This window comes from Canis aureus, chromosome 21 (assembly GCF_053574225.1).
Source record: "Canis aureus isolate CA01 chromosome 21, VMU_Caureus_v.1.0, whole genome shotgun sequence".
Lineage (NCBI taxonomy): Eukaryota > Metazoa > Chordata > Mammalia > Carnivora > Canidae > Canis > Canis aureus.
The window spans coordinates 16,320,056-16,343,734 of record NC_135631.1 but is presented as its reverse complement, the minus strand read 5'-3'; the positions used below and the strand labels follow the sequence as shown (position 1 = coordinate 16,343,734).

At 35.6% G+C, this 23,679-nt stretch overlaps 1 protein-coding gene across 1 annotated transcript; it reads left to right on the top strand.

Annotated features, from left to right (window-relative positions):
- The first annotated feature begins 16,518 nt into the window (after positions 1-16,518).
- On the top strand, positions 16,519-17,505 carry LOC144293170 (olfactory receptor 5T1-like). The gene has a single exon (XM_077864293.1). It carries the CDS (start codon positions 16,519-16,521, stop codon positions 17,503-17,505), a length of 987 nt encoding a protein of 328 aa, XP_077720419.1.
- Positions 17,506-23,679: the final 6,174 nt, after the last annotated feature.

Below are 23,679 nucleotides of genomic sequence, written 5' to 3'. Positions count from 1 at the left end.
ACCCTGGAGTGATGACCTGAGCCTAAGGCAGACGCTCAGACGACTGAGCCAATCAATGCACCCTAAAATATGATTCTTGATAAATATTTAGATAACGTTTAAACTCCAAGACTAGAAAAACATTATGAAAAAGCAACAATTCAAAGTGGCTTTGACCTCACAGAGCTAGCAAAATAAAAAGATAATTGTTTTCCTCATAGCAAAATGTATGCTCCAATATAAGTGAATAGGTCAAAGGCTTTCTTGGCCTCCAGTGATACATTTTCCTGACTGTTCTTGCTGTAAACTACTCTGTCTTCCATCAAAAAATGAAAGCAAGACTCAATTTGGAGCACTCTTAATTGTCTCTACAAACATAAATTCATTAATTTCTATTTTCTTTGTTTTATTTATTCACCTGTGCAATAGTAACAATCTAAAGGGCTTAGTATTGGGGATTTATAACATGTTTGACCTTGATATTTTAGATCCCACCTTTGAAACATTCTGCAAATGACCTGAAATTTTCTCTTACCTGTGCAACAGCAAAGTCAAAGTTAGATGCATCACAGATACGATTAACTTAGAGCGCTTATATTCACGAATACGACTGTTGTTGAAACCACAGGAGATGCCCCAAGGGGAATATGATCCAATTATCTTCTCATTCAAAATACTTACATGGTGATTTTCTCACTAATAAAAAAGAAAATGATTCTGGAACAATTCACTACATATTATTATTTATTGAATACATAGAGTCCTTCCATACCGAATTTATAACAATGCTTTAGTTTTGCATTTTCCTGATAATAAGTGATGTTCAGTATTTTTTATACTGGTCTGTTGGCCATTTGTATGTCTTTTCTGGAGATGTCTGTTCAAGTAATGTGTAAATATTTTTCCCATTCTGTAAATTGCCTTTTCCCTCTGTTGATTGTTTTCGTTGTTGAGTAGATTTTTAATTTGATGTATTCTCACTAATCTAATTTTGCTTTTTTTTTTTTTGCCTGCATTTATGGTGCCATATCAATGAAATCATTACCAAGTCCAATGTCATGAAGCTTCTTCACCCATATGTTTTCTTTTAAGGATTTTTATTTTTGTGCATGGTCTAAGACAAGGGTTGGGTTTTATTCTTTTGCAAGTGAATATCCAGTTTCCCAACACAATTGTTGAAGTGATATTCATTTCCCATTGTGTAGTATTGACACTCTTCTTGAAGATCAATTGGCTGTATTTGGGTGGGTTTATTCTGGGCTCTTCATTCTGCTGCATTGTTTTATGTGTCTGTTTTTATATCAATATCATACAGTTCAGTTGCTTTAGCTTTGTAATATATTTTGAAACTAGGAAGGGTGATGACTCCAGTGTTGTTCCTCTTGCCCAAAATTTCTTTGCATGTTCGAGGTCTTTTTTGGTACCTCATGAATTTTAGAAATGTTTTTTTTCTATTTCTGTTGGTATTTTTATATTTTGATAATGATAGCACTGAATCTTTGAATTGCTTCAGTTAGCACGGATATTTTACCAAATACAAATCAAGACTACAATTGGATATCACCTTCCACCTGGTAGGGTGGCTGTCAAGAAAAAAAATGAGGATGTGGTTCCCCATTAAGGGAAACTTGCCCACTGCTGATAGAAATGGAAATTGATACAGCCATTATGGAAAACAGCATGGAAATTCCTCAAAAAATTAAAAATAAAACTACCATATGATCTAGCAATCACTTCTTGGGATTTATCCAAAGGAACTGAAATCAAAATCCATGAGAAGCACTTCCACATTCACTGCAACATTAATCACAATACCCAAGATATGGAAACAATCTTAAAATGTCTATTTATGGAAAGATAATAGAGAAAAAGTTATATATATATATATATATATATATATATATATATATATATATAAAACTATATATATATACACAAGAGAATATTATTCAACCTTTGCAACATGAATGGACCTGAAGGATGTTTGCTAAGTGAATAAGTAAGACACAGAAGGACCAACAGTGTATAATCTCATTTCTATGAGCTATCTAAAATAGTGAAACTCAGAATCAGGGAGTGTAATGGTGGCTTCCAGGGGCTGGAGAATGGAGGAAATGGAGAAGTCACAGTCAAAGGATACAATGTTTAATTATTTGTTAAGTAAGTGTTGGAATAGTGCCTATAATTAATAACATTGTGGTATATACTTAAAATTTGCCAAGAGGGTAAATCTTATGCTAATGTTTTTACTATAAAATGAGAGCAACAAAGAGAGCAGAGGAAACTTTGAGATGTGAGGATATGTTTATGGCCTTGATAGTGGTGATGTTTTCATAGATGTATACTTATCCTTAAATGCTTCAAGTGATGTATATTAAATAGGTACAGCATTTTACATCAGTTATACCTCAATAAAGTACTAAGTATATATATGTAATAATATGTATATGTAATATATATGTAACATGCACACATACATATATGTATGCACTACATACACATTACATATATTATATTATATGTTTAATATATGACAACAATATACACATATATAATATATGTAGTATATGTCTATTTAATATATAATAATATATACATATCCTATATGTATATATAAATATATAATATACATGTAATATATGTATGTGTAATATAAAATACATGTAATACACACAATATATATGTTTAATACTCTTTAGACATGAGATGTTATTTTATATAATATGTCTGATACTGGGTTAGTATTTAAGCTTGTTTGAGGCTTAGTTCTCTCATCTTGGCAATATAACTTATTTATGTTGCAATAAATCAGTATACATGGTAAACTTTAAAATGTAGAATTACACTACATTTTTTTGTAAGATACAGCACATGGATTTAGAGTAATCCAACTTCATTTCATTCATTATAGTTTTACTCTGTTCACATTATCAAGTGCTACATACAAAGAATAAAAGATAAACTTTGGGCTTATTGAAATGAGTATATTCAAAAGATAAGAAAAGTATGATGCCATAAGTATATGGAATAGAAGGCATAGACATTGAAAGCTTGGAAAAACTCCAGAAGTTACACAATATTGTGATTCCTGAGTACTAATTGATGACATAGTTATATGATGTGGTAATATGTGTATATCTATATCCCTACACACACACACACACACACACACAGCCCTTAAACCTGAATACAGAAATTTAACATTGGTAGACAAAGGAGGATGATCAAAAATTTATTTTTCCTGAATTCTCCAGATGCTTCTGATGAGCAGTTGGATTAGAAATAATAGATCTCATGAATAATCTCCCACTTTATAGATAAGCAAATGAACTGTGGGATAGTAAAATGATAATCATTCACGTGTTTATCTGTTCAAAAATACTTTTGAGGGCTAAGTTGGGGAGAAGCAGAAAAATGATGTTGGGGAACTATAAACAACAAGGATAGAAGTAAAACTAAGAAAAAAGGTAAAGTGGGATGTTGCAGGGAGTGGGTTGGGCATATTTTAGATGTTGTGCAGCACATCTCTATGATAATGGTGGAAAAAAAGTTGAATAAAGTGATGTAACATGACATTAAGAATTCCTTTTAGTGATCCTCTTATAGCCGTGGACAGACAACATATGTTACCAGACATCTGAGTAAATCGTCTACTAATTGGAGACTTCTGGTTTCTAGTTCTGTAGGTTAGGAGCCTGGAAGACACCACTCTGTCTTATCAACAAGTAAAAAAGCTGAACACACTAAAAAATCAGTAACTCTTCCTGGATCCTTAAAGAGAAGGAAGCACAGGGCAAGCAGCAACCTCCAAGATTGAAGACACAGGCAAATATAGGGAGTCAAATCTTACCTGCACAGAAACTAGGGGTAGAAACACCCTAGGAACCAATGCCTACAGAAGAACACCTGAACTATAACTGACAGATTGTTGAAAGTGGAGTGTGATCAACAATGAGACTTAAAAATTTCAGGGGTATCCAGACATAGGATTCCCCTTGCCTCAATATTGTGAGATTGACCTTCAGGAGCTGACTAGGGTTCCCACAGTAAATATTGGAGAAACCACTCATATTCTTCCAACAGGAGGAGAGAGAAAGAACTACTCGGAAATAATGTCAAAGCTGGGCAGCCTGGGTGGCTCAGCGGTTTGGTGCCACCTTCAGCTGAGGGTGTGATCCTGGAGACCCGGGATGGAGTCCCACGTCGAGCTCCCTGCATGGAGCCTGCTTCTCCCTCTGCCTGTGTCTCTGCCTCTCTCTCTCTCTGTCTCTCATGAATAAATAAATAAAACCTTTTTTTTTAAAAGAAATAATGCCAAAGCCTGTCCTCAGGAGAAATTAGTTAACCAGTGCCTAGCCTTCTGGGTTATTTATAAGAGCCTAGGTTATGAGGAGGAGAGAAATACTCAACTCCAGCTTACTCTAGACATCCAGACCCACCTCAGGGGAAAGAATAAGACTAAGGAACAATTGTGAAGTTAGTGGCACAGGCTCACTAAGAGACTGAGACCCAATCTTGAGACTATACAACATGTCCCCTACTCCTGCAACTAAACACATTGTAACTAAAGGTCCATCTATAGCAGTTCCTTTTACCCAGAACATCATGCCTGGCTACACAGTTCAAACTAAACCTCTTTGAAGACACACAGGCTTGGCTGGGATGTTTGAGTTAAATATCAGATTGGGATTCTAAAGCAAATATTATTATTATAGTAAGGATTATAATAGATCAAGTTGACTTCATGGAAGCATAGATGAGCAATATTAAATAGAGAAATGAAAATCTTAAGAAAGAACAAAAAGAAATACTAGAAGGGCAAAAACACCGTAACCAACTGATGCTTTTAATGGACCTATTAGGGTACTTGATGTAGCAGAGGGGAGAATCTCTGAACTTGAGGATATATCAATAGAAACTTCAAAAACTGAAAATTAAAGAGAACAGAGATTTAAAAGCAAAACAAAACAAAACAGAATATCCAACAGAAAATCTCTCTGTGGGCATTTGAGAACGTGAATGTCACAGACATGTTCTGTTGTGTTGTACTTTATCCAGTGTGTGTGTGTGTGTGTGTGTGTGTGTGTGTGTGTGTGTATTGTGGTAAAGGAATGAAGAAATATTTGAAACAATAATAACTGAAGATTTCCTCAAATTAATTTCAGTCACCAAACCACAGATCCAGGTCTGGAAAGTTCAGAGGACACCAAGCAAGGTAAATCCCCTAAAAATTACTCTTTGGCATATAATTTTTCTACCCACAGAAAATCAAGAATAAAAATTAAAAAATAGAAACAGAAAACTTCTGAAAGAAGCTAGAGAAAAACACAATCCACCTATGGAGGAACACAGATAAAAATCATATCCAACTTCTCAGAAGACATTCAAACAAGAAGAGAATGCAGTTAAATGAGAGAATAATAGGAACAATGTATTCGGTCATATATGCTTATGTATGTATCTTCTGTATATACATTCTTATATATGGTTATATAAGGGAAATGTATGACCAACAACAGAAAGGAGGAAGAAATTACAAAGCTAAATAAACATGCTCTTATCATGTGAGCCAGAGATCACATTCCTTAGTATTTAATCAAAGAATAAATAGGTTCACACAGCAACTTGCACACAGATGCTCACAGCAGCTTTATTTGTAATTAGCAGAATTTTATCTGGAAGCAACCCGATGTCATTCAGTAGGTGATTGGATAAATAAACTGTGGTACTCCAGACAATGAAAGATTACACAGTGAAAAAAACCCAAACAAACCAAAAACAAAAGCTACCAAGCCATGAAAAGATGAAAAGGAAACATATGTGTTTTACTGAGTAAAAGAGGGCCATTGAAATACTACTTGCATGATTACTCCAACAATATAATATTGTGGAAAAGGCAAAACTCTGCACACAGTAGAAAGATCACTGGTTGTCAGGGATTTGGAGAGGGAAGATGAAGAGGCCGAGCACAGAGGAATTTGGGGGCACTAAAAATACTCTGTATAAGACTATAATAATGAATTCATGTCTATACATTGTTTTCAGATTCATGGAATATACACCAGGAATGAACCCTAAAGTAAATGGCGGACTATGGGTAGCTATGATGTGTCAATGCATGCATGAGGACAAGAGGTATTTGGGAAATCTCTTAATTTTGCCATGAGCCTACAACTGCTCTAAAAAACTAAATCCAGAATAAAAAAGAAAAGATAAAGAAAGAAACTGAATAAGGGAGGAAGACAAATATTATAATTTTTTAATTAATAAACACAGAAGTTCCTCCAAAACACTCCCTAAAAATAAAATATAAGTGCATCAGCAGAAGACAAAGATGAAAAAAGCCTATAATAGAAGATCTCTATTAATCCCACAGTAAAGATTTTTAAAGTGTTAAATCACCTCAAAGCAGCAGAATAATATCAAAATCAGCACTTTCACCAAGCACAGGGTTAACATGGAAAGGGAAATATTAAAAGGATCTATGATACATGAAACCTAGGAATTTTGAAAACAGGTCACAAGAAAGGATGATTTGCTGTGTGGTAATCCCAGTAAAATCAAGCTGGTGAAATGGGAAAGTCTTTATATGCCCCAACTTGCAGATGTAAGACTTCCCTACCACCACCCAGGGTCAATCAGATGTCCCAAACATACTATAGGAGACCAAAATTATGAGTGCTTTAGATCATTGAGGATCTCAGAAATGTGCAGTACATATTCCCTTCCAAAAGAACAATGTTTTACCGTGAGAAATAAAATGCTGAAAGTCATTGAAGAGGGTTGAATTGCTGGGGAGGAAAGTTTAAAATGAGAGAGGGGGTTTCTGAAAGATGTAGGTCTCAGAAAGTATTTTTACAGCAACATATAATGTGTAAAGTACCACTTTGGATAATAGCTTCAGGTAGAGGTGTTAATGAATTAGGCTTAGCTCTGAGACTTAAGTTAGTTACACAATAAGAGTATTTCAAGACTATAAAAACATGCCCAAGATTCCTTGAGCACAAAAGTTGAAAAGCTACCTGACATCTCATATATACATATGAGATATATACATATATGCATATATACATACGAGATATACATATATACATGATATATACATCTCATATGTATATATGTATTTATACATACATATATACGTGTATAATATGAGATATACATATGAGATATACATATGAGGTATCATAAGGGAATATATATATGTATACTCAAAATGCCCATCATATCTAAACATGGGGGGAAGGGCAGCTAAAAGGATTAATGTCATATTATAGAGTTGACCTTTGAACAACGTGGAGATTAGATGTGCCACTCCCAGTCGAAAATCTGTCTGTAACTTTTCATCTCCCAAACTACTCATAGCCTACTGTTGACCAGAAGCATTATTGACAACATAAACAGTTTATTAACACACATTTTATGTTATATATAATATACTGTATTTTTATAATAAAGTAAGCTAGAAAAAAATTTTAAAAATGTAATTAATAAAATCATAAAGGGGGATCCCTGTGTGGCTCAGTGGTTTAGGCCTGCTTTCAGCCCAGGGCGCGATCCTGGAGTCCCGGGATGGAGTTCCGCGTTGGGCTCCCGGCATGGAGCCTGCTTCTCCCTCTGCCTGTGTCTCTGCCTCTCTCTCTCTCTCTCTCTCTCTCTCTCTCTCTCTCTATGTCTATCATGAATAAATAAATAAATAAATCTTAAAAAAATAAAAATAAAATAAAATAAAATAATAAAATCCTAAAGATGAGAAAATACCTTTACAGTACAGTACTGTATTTATCGAAAGGAATCCAATCATACTTCAAACCTACGTTGTTCAAAGGTTAATCGTAGTATGAAGGAATAACGTGTGGCAGAATAAAAAGAAACTGTTCCAAAGTTACTGAAATCAGGGGCACCTGGGTGGCTCAGTGGGTTAAGCATCTAATTCTTGATTTGGCTTAGGTCATGGTGTCATGGGTATTGGGATCAAGCCCCCCATCATGCTCCACACTCAGTGACAAGTCTGCTTGAAGATTCTCTCCCTCTGCCTCTCACCTCACACACACAACACACACTCTTCCATAAATAAATAAATAAATAAATAAATAAATCTTTAAAAAAACTAAAAATCTCAAAATTACTTTTAGTAACTGTTACTTTTAGTAACAGATAATAAAGTAAGGCTATAGAAGAAGCAAACTAATATGGTAATTCAATATCCTAGAATAATGTTAAACAAGCTTTAAAATAATATTGAAAGTTTTACCAAAATACTACAGTATATTAGTAAATTACAATGAAAGTCTAGATTTCAGGAGGATTTGAAAAGATGAGTAAGAAAATACAGAAATTAACTAGAAATAAATCATAAATCAAGAATAATTTAGTAAAATACAATAGTAAATGCATTCTATTCGCTGTTTTCATATTTCTTAAGAAGTGATCTCCATTCCAACAGAAGACTTGGACCCACAACCCAAAGATCAAAAGTCTGAGCCAGTCATGCCCTCCTCACTATTTTTGTACTAAATTACATTAAAACCTCAGTGATTGGCTAAAAAAAATATTACCTCTGACATTTAAACACATGATATAGTATCAGTTATTATTATACTTTTAAACTTGACTCATTCTGATAAGTATATAGTCTCAGACCATATTATTGCATTAAATTACATGTCTTTTCCTAATGTCAAATGGTGCTTAACTTTTTCATGGGCTTAGATACCATCTGTGTGTCTTCTGTGGTAAAATGTTTGTTCAAATATATTGCCCTTTTGTTGTTGTGGTTTTAGTTTTGTTTTATTTTAGAGTTTTTCATATATTCTGGATACAGAGTCTTTATTGGGTAACTGTTCAAATATTTTGTATAAAAAAACAAATATTTTGTATATATCTATGGTTTGTTTATTTCCAACAATGTCTTTCACAGAGCAGAAGATTTTAATTCTGATGAGCTATAATTTATCATTTTTTCTCCCACAGTTCATATATTTTGAGATTTATCTAAAAATCTGTGACTAACCCATAGTCACACAGATGCCTAAGTTTTCTCTAGAAATGTATAGAATAAGATTTATATTCAAGTGTAAAATTCATTTTGAGAAAAATTTTATATACGGTGCAAACAATGAGTTAATGTTTCTTTTTATGGCATAAGATTATTCTACAAATTAAATATCATTAAAAATATTATCCTTCCTCCATAGATTTTTCTTAGCAATTTTGACAAAAATAGATTGATCATACATGGGCAAATTTATTTCTTAACATTATTCTGTTGCATTGGCATAGCAGTCTTTTCAATATCTCTGATTACTTAGCTTGATGTGTGTGAATATTCCAATTTCATTCTTCTTTTTTAAGATTTTATTTATTCATGAGAGACTCAGAGAGAGCGAGGGAGAGAGAGACAGAGAGAGGCAAAGACACAGGCTCCATGCAGCGAGCCTGATGTGGGACTCGATCCTGGGTCTCCAGGATCATGCCCTGGGCTGAAGGTGGCACTAAACCACTGAGCTACCTGGGCTGCCCCCAATTTTATTGTTTTCAAAACTCCTTCCTCTTTAAAAAATTTTATTGATTGATTGATTGATTGATTGATTGATTGAATTAGAAAGCATGCTCATAAGAGGGGAGAGGGGAGAAGGGGAGGGAGAGAGAGAGAATCACAGGCAGACTCTTCACTGAGCACAGAGCCTGAGGGAGGGCTCCATTCCACGATCCTAAAATCATAATATGAGCCAATATCAAGAGTCAGATGCTTAACCACCTGAGCCACCCAGGTGCTCCTCATCTTTTATATAAATTATAGAATTAGGAGGTCAATTGCTTCTTTTTTTATTTTTTTTATTTTTTTATTTATGATAGTCACAGAGAGAGAGAGAGGCAGAGACATAGGCAGAGGGAGAAGCAGGCTCCATGCACCTGGAGCCCGATGTGGGATTCGATCCCGTGTCTCCAGGATCGCACCCTGGGCCAAAGGCAGGCGCCAAACCACTGCGCCACCCAGGGATCCCTCAATTGCTTCTTTAAAAAATATTTTACTTATTTATTCATGAGAGACTCACAGAGAGAAGCAGAGACACAAGCAGAGGGAGAAGCAGGCTCCATGCAAATAGCCCAATGTGGGACTCCATTCCAAGATTCTGGGATCACACCCTGAGCTGAAGGCATACCCTCAATGACTGAGTCACCCAGGCATCCCAGAGGGTCAGTTTCTGCAAAAATACTTTTCTAATTATAACTAGAGTTTCACTGAATCCATAGGTCAATTTCGGATGGTATCAATTTTTCTCAGTGGCCAGCATTATCCTTTATTTTTTTGGATTGTTTTATATTCCAATTCCATAAGTAACATTCCCTGTCTAGTAACTTACAATCTCTGAGTGGCACCTAGACATACATATATTTTCTACAATTTTTCTAATTTCTTATGTACAGAGTTACTAGTCTATATTTAGTACATAAGATCTCAAATAGAAGACAAAACCCTATACACCTGAAATGATTGACCTTTACCTCTGCCATTTTTCTCTAACATAGAATATTACCATTTTCTATATACTGACCCTTCTCTCCTGTCAATAATTTCTATTCATGTATTCCTATCTTGTCTTTCATATTTAACTCTCAATGAGTTTGAATCTATTTCTTAGGCCACTTGGAAGTGCAATATTTTAAAATGTATTAAAATATGGTTATCTTTATTAAATGATTATGAAGTCTTATATAGGTTATGCTTTCATATTATTTCATTTTGTCCATGTTTATATGATTTTTTTATAAATAAATTTTTTTAAGCAATCTCTTAAATTATCTTAACCCAACCCCAAGAACAAGAATCACATATTCCACTGACTGAACCAGCCAGCACCTCGATTTTTATATGACTTTGAGGGAAGTAAACAGGTTATATATTTCCGGGAGGTGGAAACTAGATTTCAGAGAAGTTAAGTCATCAACTCAGTGATATACAGCTCTTTAGTGTCACAGCCAAGACTATGTACTATTTTATTAGCTTTCTTTTACACTGAGGAATCATTTCAAACCAGAGATGAAAGTGCATTTATGTAATCATTTTCATCAGGTAGTTCATTATCCAGAGCCATTCACTTGTTTACAATGAAAAAAAGACTTCATACTTTCCTGTCCCAAGAAAGAATTTGTGCATCTTCCTCTTGGGACATCGTGGTGAACTTTAAGAACTCGAGATAGTATAAGAATCTAAATGCATTATATTCATAGCATGCTTTAATGGACAGTTTGTTTCCACAGGTAAGAGGAAGGTTTTTCATAACTTACAAAATATTTTAGTAACTTGACATATGAATTTGAAACTAGAGTATATGCCTCAATATTTGCAATTAAGAGAGAAGATTTGAGTTAGTTAATTCCAAGTTATATTAACAATTGATCATTTGCCTTTCAGGGAATAAGCAGGACAAGTAGAAAGGGCTTCCCACACATTTTGGTAAATAGAGCTATAAATTAGAAATCCGCTTTAATTTTCTTGATGAAAGAGTATCATCAATTTTGGGACAGTAGAATGTAGGGGCTATATTTAAAGTTTTATAAAAGTACTAAATGGAGAAAACATGACTATTAACCAGCTGTTGTGTAGATACAACTTTGAAATATTCATATTTTTTTCTGATGGAGGAATACAAACAAATTTTAAATTTATTTTATATCTTAATTCACTGAGCTAGAAGCAAATTTAGGTTTTTCTTCTTCATGATATATTCAAACTTAATTGCTTAAAAAAAAGAATTCCAATGTGCAAGGATGCCATCTCATTGATTCTGTGCGATAACATTTCCAGAATTATGGCATCTCACAATGGAGTGGCAATTTGGTCAAGTGGAAATAGTGTAGAATATAAAGCCAGAGAAATCTAGGATTAAATCCTGCATCTCTTACAAATTATGACCTTGGTCAAGTTATATGTATAGTTAAGACTCCATTTTCTCATCTATAAAATGAGTTATTTAGTAGGTTGTTATGTAGATTATGTTAGAAAATGTGCACAAAATTCTTGACTCCTAGTACGCAGTTAACAATATATAGTGGCTATAATCATAGCCTTCCTTCTTACTGAATTGAGTGTTTGTAATGCTGTTCCCATGGGTTTTTGGTACTTTTTTTTTTTTTACCACAAGTGCTAATAAACTGATTTTACTTTTGTCTTCCAGATTGATCATGTTTTGTCCAAAAATTGGGATCTGTATTTTTGTCTTTCTAGCCTCTATCAAAGTGAAATAGCAAGACATAAACACAACCTGTTCTAATTTCCTTAAATATCAGTTCATAGAAACGCCTGCTCGAAAAGTAGCTTGGATGCAGTAGCTACACCTCATACTTTTTTTCTATCATGACCTCAGTTTCCTATAATAAAGTGGGTAAATGTTCTAAGGAGATATGACTTGGGATACCTTCATTCATAAACCACTTTCTTATTCTGCAGGCAATAGCAGAGACATCAAGAATTACCAGAAAAATCATATTGACAAGTGTATCAGAAGGATTTGAGTAAATATATTATTATTATTTTATTGGCATGCTCAGAGGCAGAATCTGGTGACAGAAATGGATATTCAAGTTTCTGATAGCATAGAAAATTGGATTTCACTGGATTTAATTCCTTTTTTAAAGATTTTTAATTTATTTGAAAGAGGAAGTGAGTGGGGGTAAGCAAGAGAGAGAAGGGGGAGGGGCAGAGGAGAGGGAGAAGCACATTCCCCACTGAACAGGGAGCCTGGCATGGGGCTCCATCCCAGGGCCCCGGGATCATGACCTGAACCGAAGGCAGACACTTAACCAAATGAGCCACCCAGGCATCCCTTACTGGGTTTAATTTCAATAGAACAGTATTATAATATATATTTAGTGTCATATAAAAATATATATTTAACTTAAAGAAGAAGTACTTAGTTTCTTCTGCTTGGGACCCATTATAACTACAAAATGCTTTTATTTTTATAAATTGATTTTATAATCCCTACTCATTTTATCAGAATTAAATAAAATTTGGAGGCCATATTTCATGTGTATGCATCTTTCACATATAATTAACAATTCAAGTTAATACAAAATATTTTTAAAATATTTTATTTATTTGACACAGAGCACAAGCAGCAGAGTGGCAGGCAGAGGTAGAAGGAGAAGCAGGCTCCCCACTGAGCAGAGAGTTGGTCTTGGACTCCATCCCAGGACCCTGGGATCATGATCTTAGTGGAAGGCAGGCACTTAACCAATTGAACCATCCAGATACTCTGAAAATATTTTAATGCATCAGATAAATAAACACTTTGCAACCATATCATGCAGATGCAGATGTACAAGGTATGTCTGAAAATTTGGGTCTATCTTAGTTATCCTTTGGAGTTACAAGGTAAAGTAACTTTTCCATGTTCACACTGTCACCAGGTGCTAAATCTGAGATTGTAATATGAAATTATACTAATTTTTTAAAATATTGCCAGCTGATTTCAAGAATTGATTGATTGACTGATTGGCTTAAGAGAAAGAGTGGGGTGGGGGAGGCGTAGAGGGAGAGGGACAAGCAGACTCCATGCTGAGCTTGGAGCCTGACACAGGCCTCCATCTCTGGACCCTAAACTGATCCAGGTGTCCCTGTAATCTGAGGTGTCAGAGTCCAAATATAATGTTCTTAGTCTTCCACAATAGTCTTATCTCAGGCATATTAGTTGAGTAGAGGTTAAAATGGTCATGTCACTGACCTGTCTCCTGTGTATATCATGTGTTTTGTGATGGATGCCTTTAGCATATTGCCTGTTGGTACATTTTTCCAAATTTGCTTGTATGTTTTGTTTTTATTGTACTTGTTCTTATTTGTTTAATTCCTGTTTTGTGTCTGAGTCTCTTCAGTAAATATTTTTGTATGTATTCCATGGATCGGAGAGAGAAAGGGAGAGAGAAAAAAAGAACGGGTTGGGAAAGAGAGAGAATAGGAATTTTTTAAACAGAAGTCTATTTTTGGTGTTACCTCTAAATGCATTAATCATATTTATACCATTCATTGATGTCTTTATAACCATTTTTCTACTATAATAATTCAAACTTAACTATACATTATTTTAAGGTATATGTGTGTTCTTGTGAGACTTATGTAAGCTATCAGGATATATTTAAAAAATCAGATTTTAACATAATTATTTTTTTTATTGATTTTCTTAAGAATCCAATGAGCATTTTTGGGTTTTATAGACTCACATTTATGAGACTATTCTATGCATCAGAAATATCTTCCACAGGAATCTCTGGAACATTTCTAAGAAAATAAAGTTGTGGTTTTCTTTTCTAACAGTAGCCTTAGTTATTTATTCTCTACTTATGTGTAAATGTCTCAATATAACAAAACTGTAGCGTGTTTCACATTATGAATATAAATCATTTCTGAGTAAATTCAATCTGGCTTTATGTACTATGGATTTTCTTTTACTCTTTTTTTTTTAAAGATTTTATTTATTCATGAGAGACACGGAGAGAGGCAGAGACACGGAGAAAGGCAGAGACACACAGGCAGAGGGAGAAGCAGGCTCCATGCAGGGAACCTGAGGTGGGACTCAATCCTGGGTCTCCAGGATCATGCCCTGGGCTGAAGGTGGCGCTAAACCGCTGAGCCACCGGGGCTGCCCTCTTTTACTCTTTTTAAACACTTGTTGGTTATAACGTGCCAAAGGAAAAACAAAAGTCAACATACTGAAATCTACCCCTAAATATGTTGGATCCAGTAATTAATCGGGTTTCAATAAGAGATTTAGTCCGGATACAGTTGCCTCTTTAACATTTAAGTTTCTTTCATTCATACTTCACTTAATGAGAAATAGTATGATGACATAAAAAATAACAAAAAAAATATTTTATGGCAAATATAGTGATTTTACTCTGTTAGCAAAAACTTCAGAAACAATTCTATTATCTACTATCAGATGACATTAATCTCACAGTTATTTTAGAAACTCCTTAAGCAGCTATGATATATTTTTAAAAATGGTCAGGATTGGAACACCTGAGTGGCTCAATTGGTTGAGCATCTGCCTTTGGCTCAGGTCGTGATCTCGGAATCCTGGAATCCAGCCCCACATCAAGCCCCAGATGTGCCTCCTTGCTCAGCAGAGAGTCTGTTTCTCTCTCTGTCCCTCCCCTGACTGTGCTCTCTCTCTAAAATTAAAAAAAAAAAAATGGTCAAGATTTCTTTTTTGATAGAAATACATCTCAAAAAAAGGGGATTTTGTAGAAATAATCACATAAATTAAAAAACATCTCAGATTGTCATTAAGATAAAATTTTAAAAAAATAACAGTATGATAGGCTAGAGGCCAAAATGAAGAACTTAATGATATGCATTTTGAGGAAAAATTTTAAAAATTGAATTAAAAAACACTGCTTGTTTTTATCTACAAATAAGGTATATCTCTCTGCAGAATATTGTCTGCTATTCTGTTCATCACTGATGTAGATGGAAACTAACGGAACAGGATAATTGCCAGATAAATGTAAAAAACCATGGAAATGGTTTTGGTGGAAAAGGTAGCCTTGTTTTTAAGTTGATATGTCTAACTTATTCCATTTCCTAGGCATAATTTTAAATATGTTAAAATTAAATAATTTCCATTGTATTTCTCATTCATTCATTCATTCATTCATTTATGAGAGACACAGAAAGAGAGAGGCAGAGACACAGGCAGAGGGAGAAGCAGGCTCCATGCAGGAGCCCAGTGTGGGACTTGATCCCGGGACTCCAGGATCACACCCTGAGCCAAAGGCAGATGTTCAACTGCTGAGCCACCCAGGCGTCCCTCATTTATTTATTTATTTATTTATTTATTTATTTATTTATTTATTTATTTGAAAGAGAGAGAGAGAGCAGTCCTGCCTGAATAAGGAGAGGGGTGGAGGAATCCAATCTTCCAGCAGACTCCCCACTGAGCTCAGAGCACAGAGCACAGTGGAGGGCTGCATCCCACTACCCATGAGATCCTGATCGGAGCCAAAACCAAAAGTTGGATGCTCAACCAACTGAGCCACCCAGGCCCCCGTGGTATTTCTTATTTAAATTCAACCCAAGCTTGTGGTGGAAGTGTATTTGTTCCCATTTTAACGGTTAAAAATATTTTAAAAAGGACTTTCTTACATACTATAGCAAATCCAGAACTAGTACTCAGATGTGTGCTTTCCACCTTAATATTTTGAGGCTTAAATATTTCCTAAGTTTATATATCATTCCAAATTTTAAGATTGTGTGATATGCAAAATTACAGTAAAGAGTTGAACAGAAAATGAATTAGACAATAAGCCATTTAAAAGGATATTTTTGGCTTGATAAATATAATCAATGGCTGAATAAAATCATTTCTTTTATTTAACAGCAAAATGCAACCATGTGGGACCAACATCTTTATCACTGCCTATTTTTATCACTGCCAAGGAAATCATTACCTTGCTAAGAAACAAATATGAAGATAGAATTGGGTGGACCCTATTTTCACAAGATACTGCCTTTAGTACCTATAAATAAAAAGTGAAATGCCAGGATTTCCATCAGATTTAGATTTATACAGGATTCAGATGAAAAATGTGACTGAGGCCACCATGTTTATATTGATGGGCTTCACAGATGATTTTGAGGTGCAGGTCTTCCTATTTTTACTATTTCTAGCAATCTATCTTTTTACTCTGATAGGAAACTTGGGACTGGTTATATTGGTGATGGGGGAATCTCGGCTCCACAACCCCATGTATTATTTTCTGAGCGTTTTATCATTCCTGGATGCCTGCTATTCTTCAGTTGTCACCCCAAAAATGTTGGTCAATTTCCTAGCAGAGGATAAATCCATTTCCTATCTCGGATGTGCAGCACAGATGCTTCTCTTCGTTACTTTTGGAACCACAGAATGCTTTCTCTTGGCTGCCATGGCTTATGACCGCTATGTAGCAATCTACAACCCTCTCCTGTATTCCGTGAGCATGTCACCCAGGGTCTATGTGCCACTCATCGTTGCTTCCTATGTTGGTGGCATTTTGCATGCTTCTGTACACACAGTGGCCACGTTCAGCCTATCCTTCTGTGCTTCCAATGAAATTAGACATGTCTTTTGTGACATCCCTCCACTACTTGCCATTTCGTGTTCTGACACCCACACAAACCAGCTGCTGCTCTTCTACTTCGTGGGCTCTATTGAGATAGTCACTATCCTCATTGTTCTGATCTCCTATGGTTTCATTCTCTTGGCCATTCTGAACATCCATTCTGCCGAGGGGAGGCGGAAAGTCTTTTCTACATGTGGTTCTCACCTAACTGGAGTGTCAATTTATCATGGAACCATCCTTTTCATATATATGAGACCAAGTTCCAGTTATGCTTTGGAGCATGACATGATAGTGTCAATATTTTACACGATTGTGATTCCTATGCTGAATCCCATCATCTACAGTTTAAGGAACAAAGATGTAAAAGAGGCGATGAAGAAATTGTTTATGAGAAATTGGTTCTTAAGTAAAACACATAATTAGCATTGAGTAAATCTGCAAAGTGTTGCTTATCAATTTATGTCTCTGTGCTTAGAAACTAAAGAAAGTATCTTGGTTTCAATGAATAGTGCTGTTTGTACATCCTAGCATATTTCCAAATAAACCATAATTCAGCCCTCCAATACAGAATTTTACAAATATAGATCATTTGTGTCATCTCTGTACTTTTACTGTGTTCAAACTGATTCATATTAAATATTTGTTGATGTAAGTGTATTATTATTGTCAATCACTGTGGAATTTTCGCTCACTACTACTACAACAGCTTATCCTCAGGATTGCATAGATTAGCATATCATCTCACTGCTCATAGAAACTCTTTCACACTCTTTATGAAGATACTTTTCCATTCTAGGGTCCCTGTGCAAGACATCCCTAAAGTTATTTCATTAACTTTCCATGTTCTTTCAGAATAACATCCATCTAGGCTTATGGCCATGACTTTTATATAATAAAAATTATTATTTTTATTTCATTATTATAATCTTTCCCTCCCTCTATTATGTCCAGTCATAGTAACGATAAGATCCATTCTGAAACTCCAAAAGTTATACTGATATGTATTAGATAGTAACATTCATTGATAGTATACTAAAGGCTCAGGAAAGACAAAGTAGAGCTTAGAGAAAAGCAACAACTGGTTAATTATATGAATATATGTGTATATAAGATGTATGTACATTGTATAGACTCCATATATATACATTATATATATTTTACACACATGTTTTATATATATGTGTGTGTATATGTGTGTGTATATGTATGCATGTATGTATGTATGTACGGCTTGTGTGGATGTCAGAACAAGAAATGGCAAGTAGTGGAGGGATGTCACAAAAGACATGTCTAATTTCATTGGATGCACAGAAAGATAGGCTGAACGTGGCCACTGTGTGTACAGAAGCATGCAAAATGCCACCAACATAGGAAGCAACGATGAGTGGCACATAGACCCTGGGTGACATGCTCACGGAATACAGGAGAGGGTTGTAGATTGCTACATAGCGGTCATAAGCCATGGCAGCCAAGACAAAGCATTCTGTAGTTCCAAAAGTAACGAAGAGAAGCATCTGTGCTGCACATCCGAGATAGGAAATGGATTTATCCTCTGCTAGGAAATTGACCAACATTTTTGGGGTGACAACTGAAGAATAGCAGGCATCCAGGAATGATAAAACGCTCAGAAAATAATACATGGGGTTGTGGAGCCGAGAATCTCCAATGACCAATATAACCAGTCTCAAAATATCCCTCTAATGATGGAAGTGGTACAATGTAAACAACCTGCCATGAGGTAGCTAGCAGATCACACCAGGTAATGGTGCCATATTGGGGCCTAAGTTTTCATCTCTGCCTCTGGCAGATTGGATGGTCAGCAATGGGTTCAGACAAGTAAACCTCCTTTCATAAGGGGGTCCATGTGGCTGAGCTCGCACAAACCTCATCCTAGCTGCTGCAGTCACTTCATGAACCCATTACTTGATAAGAGGGGTGGCTAGTGAAATAAGATGAATGATATCAATAGAATGAATCACCCGATCCACTTAGTCATGAAAATCCTTCTCTGCTGAGGTCAATCTTTGGTGGGCATTGGCAAAGAACTCAAATATTCTCACATGTTTAACACAGAAACGGAGATCTATCCACATACATCTTGATCAGCCTTCTGGACACCAGTTTTTCAATCATGTACTTTCCAAGTCCCTGACTATCCATCCAAACCACTGGCCACAGAACATGAATGAGTATGTAGTTGCACATCTGGCTATTTCTCTTTCCCAGCAAAATAAACATCTGGTTATACTGCTCGAGGTTCTTCCCACTGGGAGGATTTTTCTTCACTGCAGTCTTTCAAGGATGTCACAGAAAGAGGCTATATTGTTGCAGCTGTCCACTTCCCGGTGGTGCCTGCATGTCATCCAGAATCATTTGTAAACTAGGCCTGAGTCTTCTCTCCCTCTGTCAAATAATCATAGCAAGCTCCACAGAAGCCACAGATTCAGGCTAAGAGAGAGAAGAATTGTGGACCTCTGGTATTTGGATCACTTCCTCATGTAACTTACCTGGACCTTCAAGGTCTGCTCAGGCACAATTTTGTATATAACCTTTCCATTTCATGATGGAGGGCAGCTGAGTATTCCCAAATTTATCAATGGTTGGGTCAGAAAACACCAGGCTTTGAATGGGGAACTCTGCTGTGGTGGTAAATTAGTGGCCATGCTAAAGTGTTCGGTCTCTACTAATACCTAGTGGCAGGTTAAAATCTGTTTTACAAAAGAAAAATAGTAATCTGTGGAAGATGGGAGGGCTTTGCTTCACAGTGCTAAAGTTCTATATGGTGATTCCTCAACAGGGGCCAACCAATAGCTCCAAACAGCATCCTTCTGTACCACTGTCACTCCAAGTACCAATAGACCTGCTAGATCATATGGTCCAAGTGGAAAAGAAGGTTCCACAGCATTGTGAACCTGTTGCAGAGCCTTCTTCTATCATGAACCTCCTCAAAAACCATCAACTTTTTTTAGGTAAGAGGTATATGGCTGGGGTAACACAACGAAATGAGGAATATACTGCCTTCAAGGAAGAAGTCCACTAGTGTGACTTTTTGGTTATAAAAGTGACTAGATGCAATAAACTTTCCTTGACCTTAGAAAGGATATTTGACATGCCTCATACCACTGTACTTTAAGAAATTTCACTAAAGCAGAAAGTCCTCAAATTTTTGTTAATTTCCCTACTCATGTCATGTGAATATCTTACACATATGTCTAGAGTAGTTGCTACTTTTCACTCATTTAGTCCAATAAGTATAATGTCATCAATGTCATGGATCCAGGTGATATCTTATGGAAGGAAAGGGCAATCAAATACCCGTGAATCAAATTATGACTTAAACTGTAGAGCCAAGCTAGAACAATGAAGTTTGTTGGCTTTACTAGCTCAGAGAAAACTGTTTTTGGTAAACTTTATGAAACTGGATGAAGAAAAAAACACTTTCCAGATCAATAGCTGCACACCAGGTACCACGTATGTGTTAATTTGCTCAGGCAATGAAAACACATCTTGTCCAAGAGCAACGATGGGAATAATTACTTAGTTAAGCTTATGATAATTCTCTGTCATTGTCAAAAACCTATCAGTTTTCTGCCCAGGCCAAAGAGGAGATTTGAATGGGGATGTAATAGAATCACCCCTCTTGCATTCTTCAAGTGGAACTAATGGTGGAACTAATCTCTCATTTCCCTTCAAAATGCAATATTGATTATAGTTTACTTTTTTTTTTTCTGGTAGAGGAAGTTATAGTTGCTCCCAGTTGATTTTTTCCATCATGATAACCCTTACTCTACAGGTCAGGGAACCTATGGGGGATTCTCCAAGGGGCTGAGTTGTTCTATCCCAATTAGATGTTCTGGAACTGGAGAAATAACCACAGGATATTCCAGGAACACACAGGATTCACTGTGAGATGGGCCAGAAGTACAACTCCACTGACCAACTGACCTCCACAAACCCTTGACTGTAGGGCCACAAACACACAAACAGACAGCAATGTTTTGGGTCTTCTGGAATCATCATCAGTCTAGAACTAGTGCCCAGTTGTTCTCAAGGGTCTGGTTATTTCCTTTTCACCAATGCACAGTTACCCTGGTAAAGGTCCAGAGTCCCCCTGGAGAAGGTTTGGAGAAAGGTTAATAGTTCAAATTCCAGGTAGTATAATGGGATCCTCCCTCAAGGGTATCTGGCCTCCCATCATTCAAGAGGTTCTAGGACTATAAGCTCCCAGAGTTCACCAGTTGACTGAGGGACAAGTGACTCTGTTTTTGTGATTCAAGTTAGACTTTTGTTCACTTAACCCAGAAGTTTTATGCTTATACAAATAAAGTCAGAATTTAGTATTTATCATCTATTTCACTTCTAGAAATACAATGATCAATTTGCCAGGGCCATTCTTGTAAATGAGTAAGGCTGTTCTGATTGCTGCTTTGAGCCTGCATTCTGGGGGTAACCACATCCCATGGTCTCTGAAGTTGGATGCCTCCACTTGGGCTCTGACACTCCAGAGTGAATGTTACCTATGCAAACAGAAATGAAGCCACACATCCCAGACTGGAAACTTCTTGTACAGGCAATGCAAAGAGAGAAATGAAAAGAAGCCTGATAACTTTAGGAAACTAAGTACACTTCTATTAAACATTTTCACTGAAGAAAACATTAATTAGGACATAAAGGCTTAAACATTCAATAAGATTGCTTTTGTAGGTAAGTATGTATAAAGCTTTGACTTTGACAATTCTCTCTTTTTATAAGTGTAGGGGCAGCATTTCTGAAAACATCCATATATTAGTGAAAATTAAAATCTGAATAAAGAACATTTTAAGAAATTCTATTCTATTTGGAAATGAATAAAAAATTTTTAAAGACTCTCAAACTATTCCACTTAAGCACTTTTAATGTTACTAAGATATTCCTAAGTCAAAAAGAAATGGGAAAAATCAGAAATATTGATAATAAAATTATGACTAAAGTATGTGTGACTCTACAGACACACTATTCATTGGAAAATTGTACCCAAATGAGAAAGCTAAAAAAGAGTAGACCAGGGATCCCTGGGTGGCGCAGCGGTTTGCACCTGCCTTTGGCCCAGGGCGCGATCCTGGAGACCCGGGATCGAATCCCACATCAGGCTCCCGGTGCATGGAGCCTTCTTCTCCCTCTGCCTGTGTCTCTGCTTCTCTCTCTCTCTCTGTGACTATCATAAAAAAAAAGAGTAGACCATTAGAAAGAAGAAATATTGTATTTATTTTTTTCTTTTCAAGTTTTTATTGAAATTCTAGTTAGTTAATATGTGGTAAAATTAGTTTCAAGAGTAGAATTTAGTGATTCATCACTTACATATAACACCCAGTGCTCATCACAATAAATGTCCTCCTTAATACCCATCCCCTATCTAGCCTATCCCCCACCTGCCTGCCTCCATCACCTCTCAGTTTGTTCTCTATATTTAAGAGTCTCTTATGGTTTACTTCTCTTCCTCTTTCTCTCTCTCTTTCTCTCTCAATATCTCTCTCTCTCTCTCTCTTCTTTTTCCTTCTCCTATGTTCATCTGTTTTGTTTCTTAAATTCCACGTATGAATGAAATCATATGGTATTTGTCTTTCTCTGACTGACTTATTTCACTCAGCATAATCCCCTCTAGCTCCATTCATGTTGTTGCAAATGCAAGATTTATTCTATTTTGAGGACAGAGTAATACTTCACATCTTATTTATCCATTCACCTGCTGATGGACATATGGGCTATTTCTGTAGTTTGGCTATGTTTGATAAGGTTGCTATAGATGTTCTTTGATTCTCTATTTTTGTAACCTTTGGGTGAATATCTAGTAGTGCAATTTCTGGGTCATAGTGTAATTCCCTTTTTAAATTTTAAAAACCTATGTTAAAGGAAAAAAATAAACTAGAAAATCTAAAACAGTAACTAATATTTAAATGGAACATTCTATCTTGTTTCACAAGCATCCTTCATTGAGTTGAAAAATGTTTTTGACAGTTTCTTATGTAAAATATTTATTAATTTAAGGAATATTTATTCAGCAACAATATGTATCAGACAATATTCCAAACATATGTATCTGGAAAATTGATCAGGCAATAAATCATATGCAAAGAAAATGAGGCTAGCCAATGGAAGTAAATTGTAATTATTATAACGTAGTCAATGAAATCCTAAGAAAAAACATTTTTAAAAAGGAGTCATGTGAATGGCAACCAGGAAAGCCTTCCAAACAGAAGAAAAATATGCAGAAATATGATGTGTGTGTGCGTGTGTAATATATGTTGTTGTAAGAGATTATTTATATTTGTATAATTAGGTGTTATTTAAACTAAACAATCCCACTTTAGGGAAATATCCTTAAGTTGTACTCTACTTCTAAGGAGATCATCCTATTGGAACCAAAGGGATTTAACACTTAAAAATAAATAATAATAATGATAAAATTAAGGAGGCAGGGATGGAAAACCACAACTACTTAACAATTAATTAAAAATTAATTAACTTTGAAGGACACATGTCCTTGCAATGGAAATGAGGTCTATTGGAAGCAGTGCTAAACATGAGAATAGTCAGGATGCTTTTCTGTACCTCGGTTCT

Excerpts from the sequence above, each read along its gene's own strand:
- LOC144293170 (XM_077864293.1), top strand. The coding sequence starts at position 16,519 with ATGCCAGGATTTCCATCAGATTTAGATTTATACAGGATTCAGATGAAA.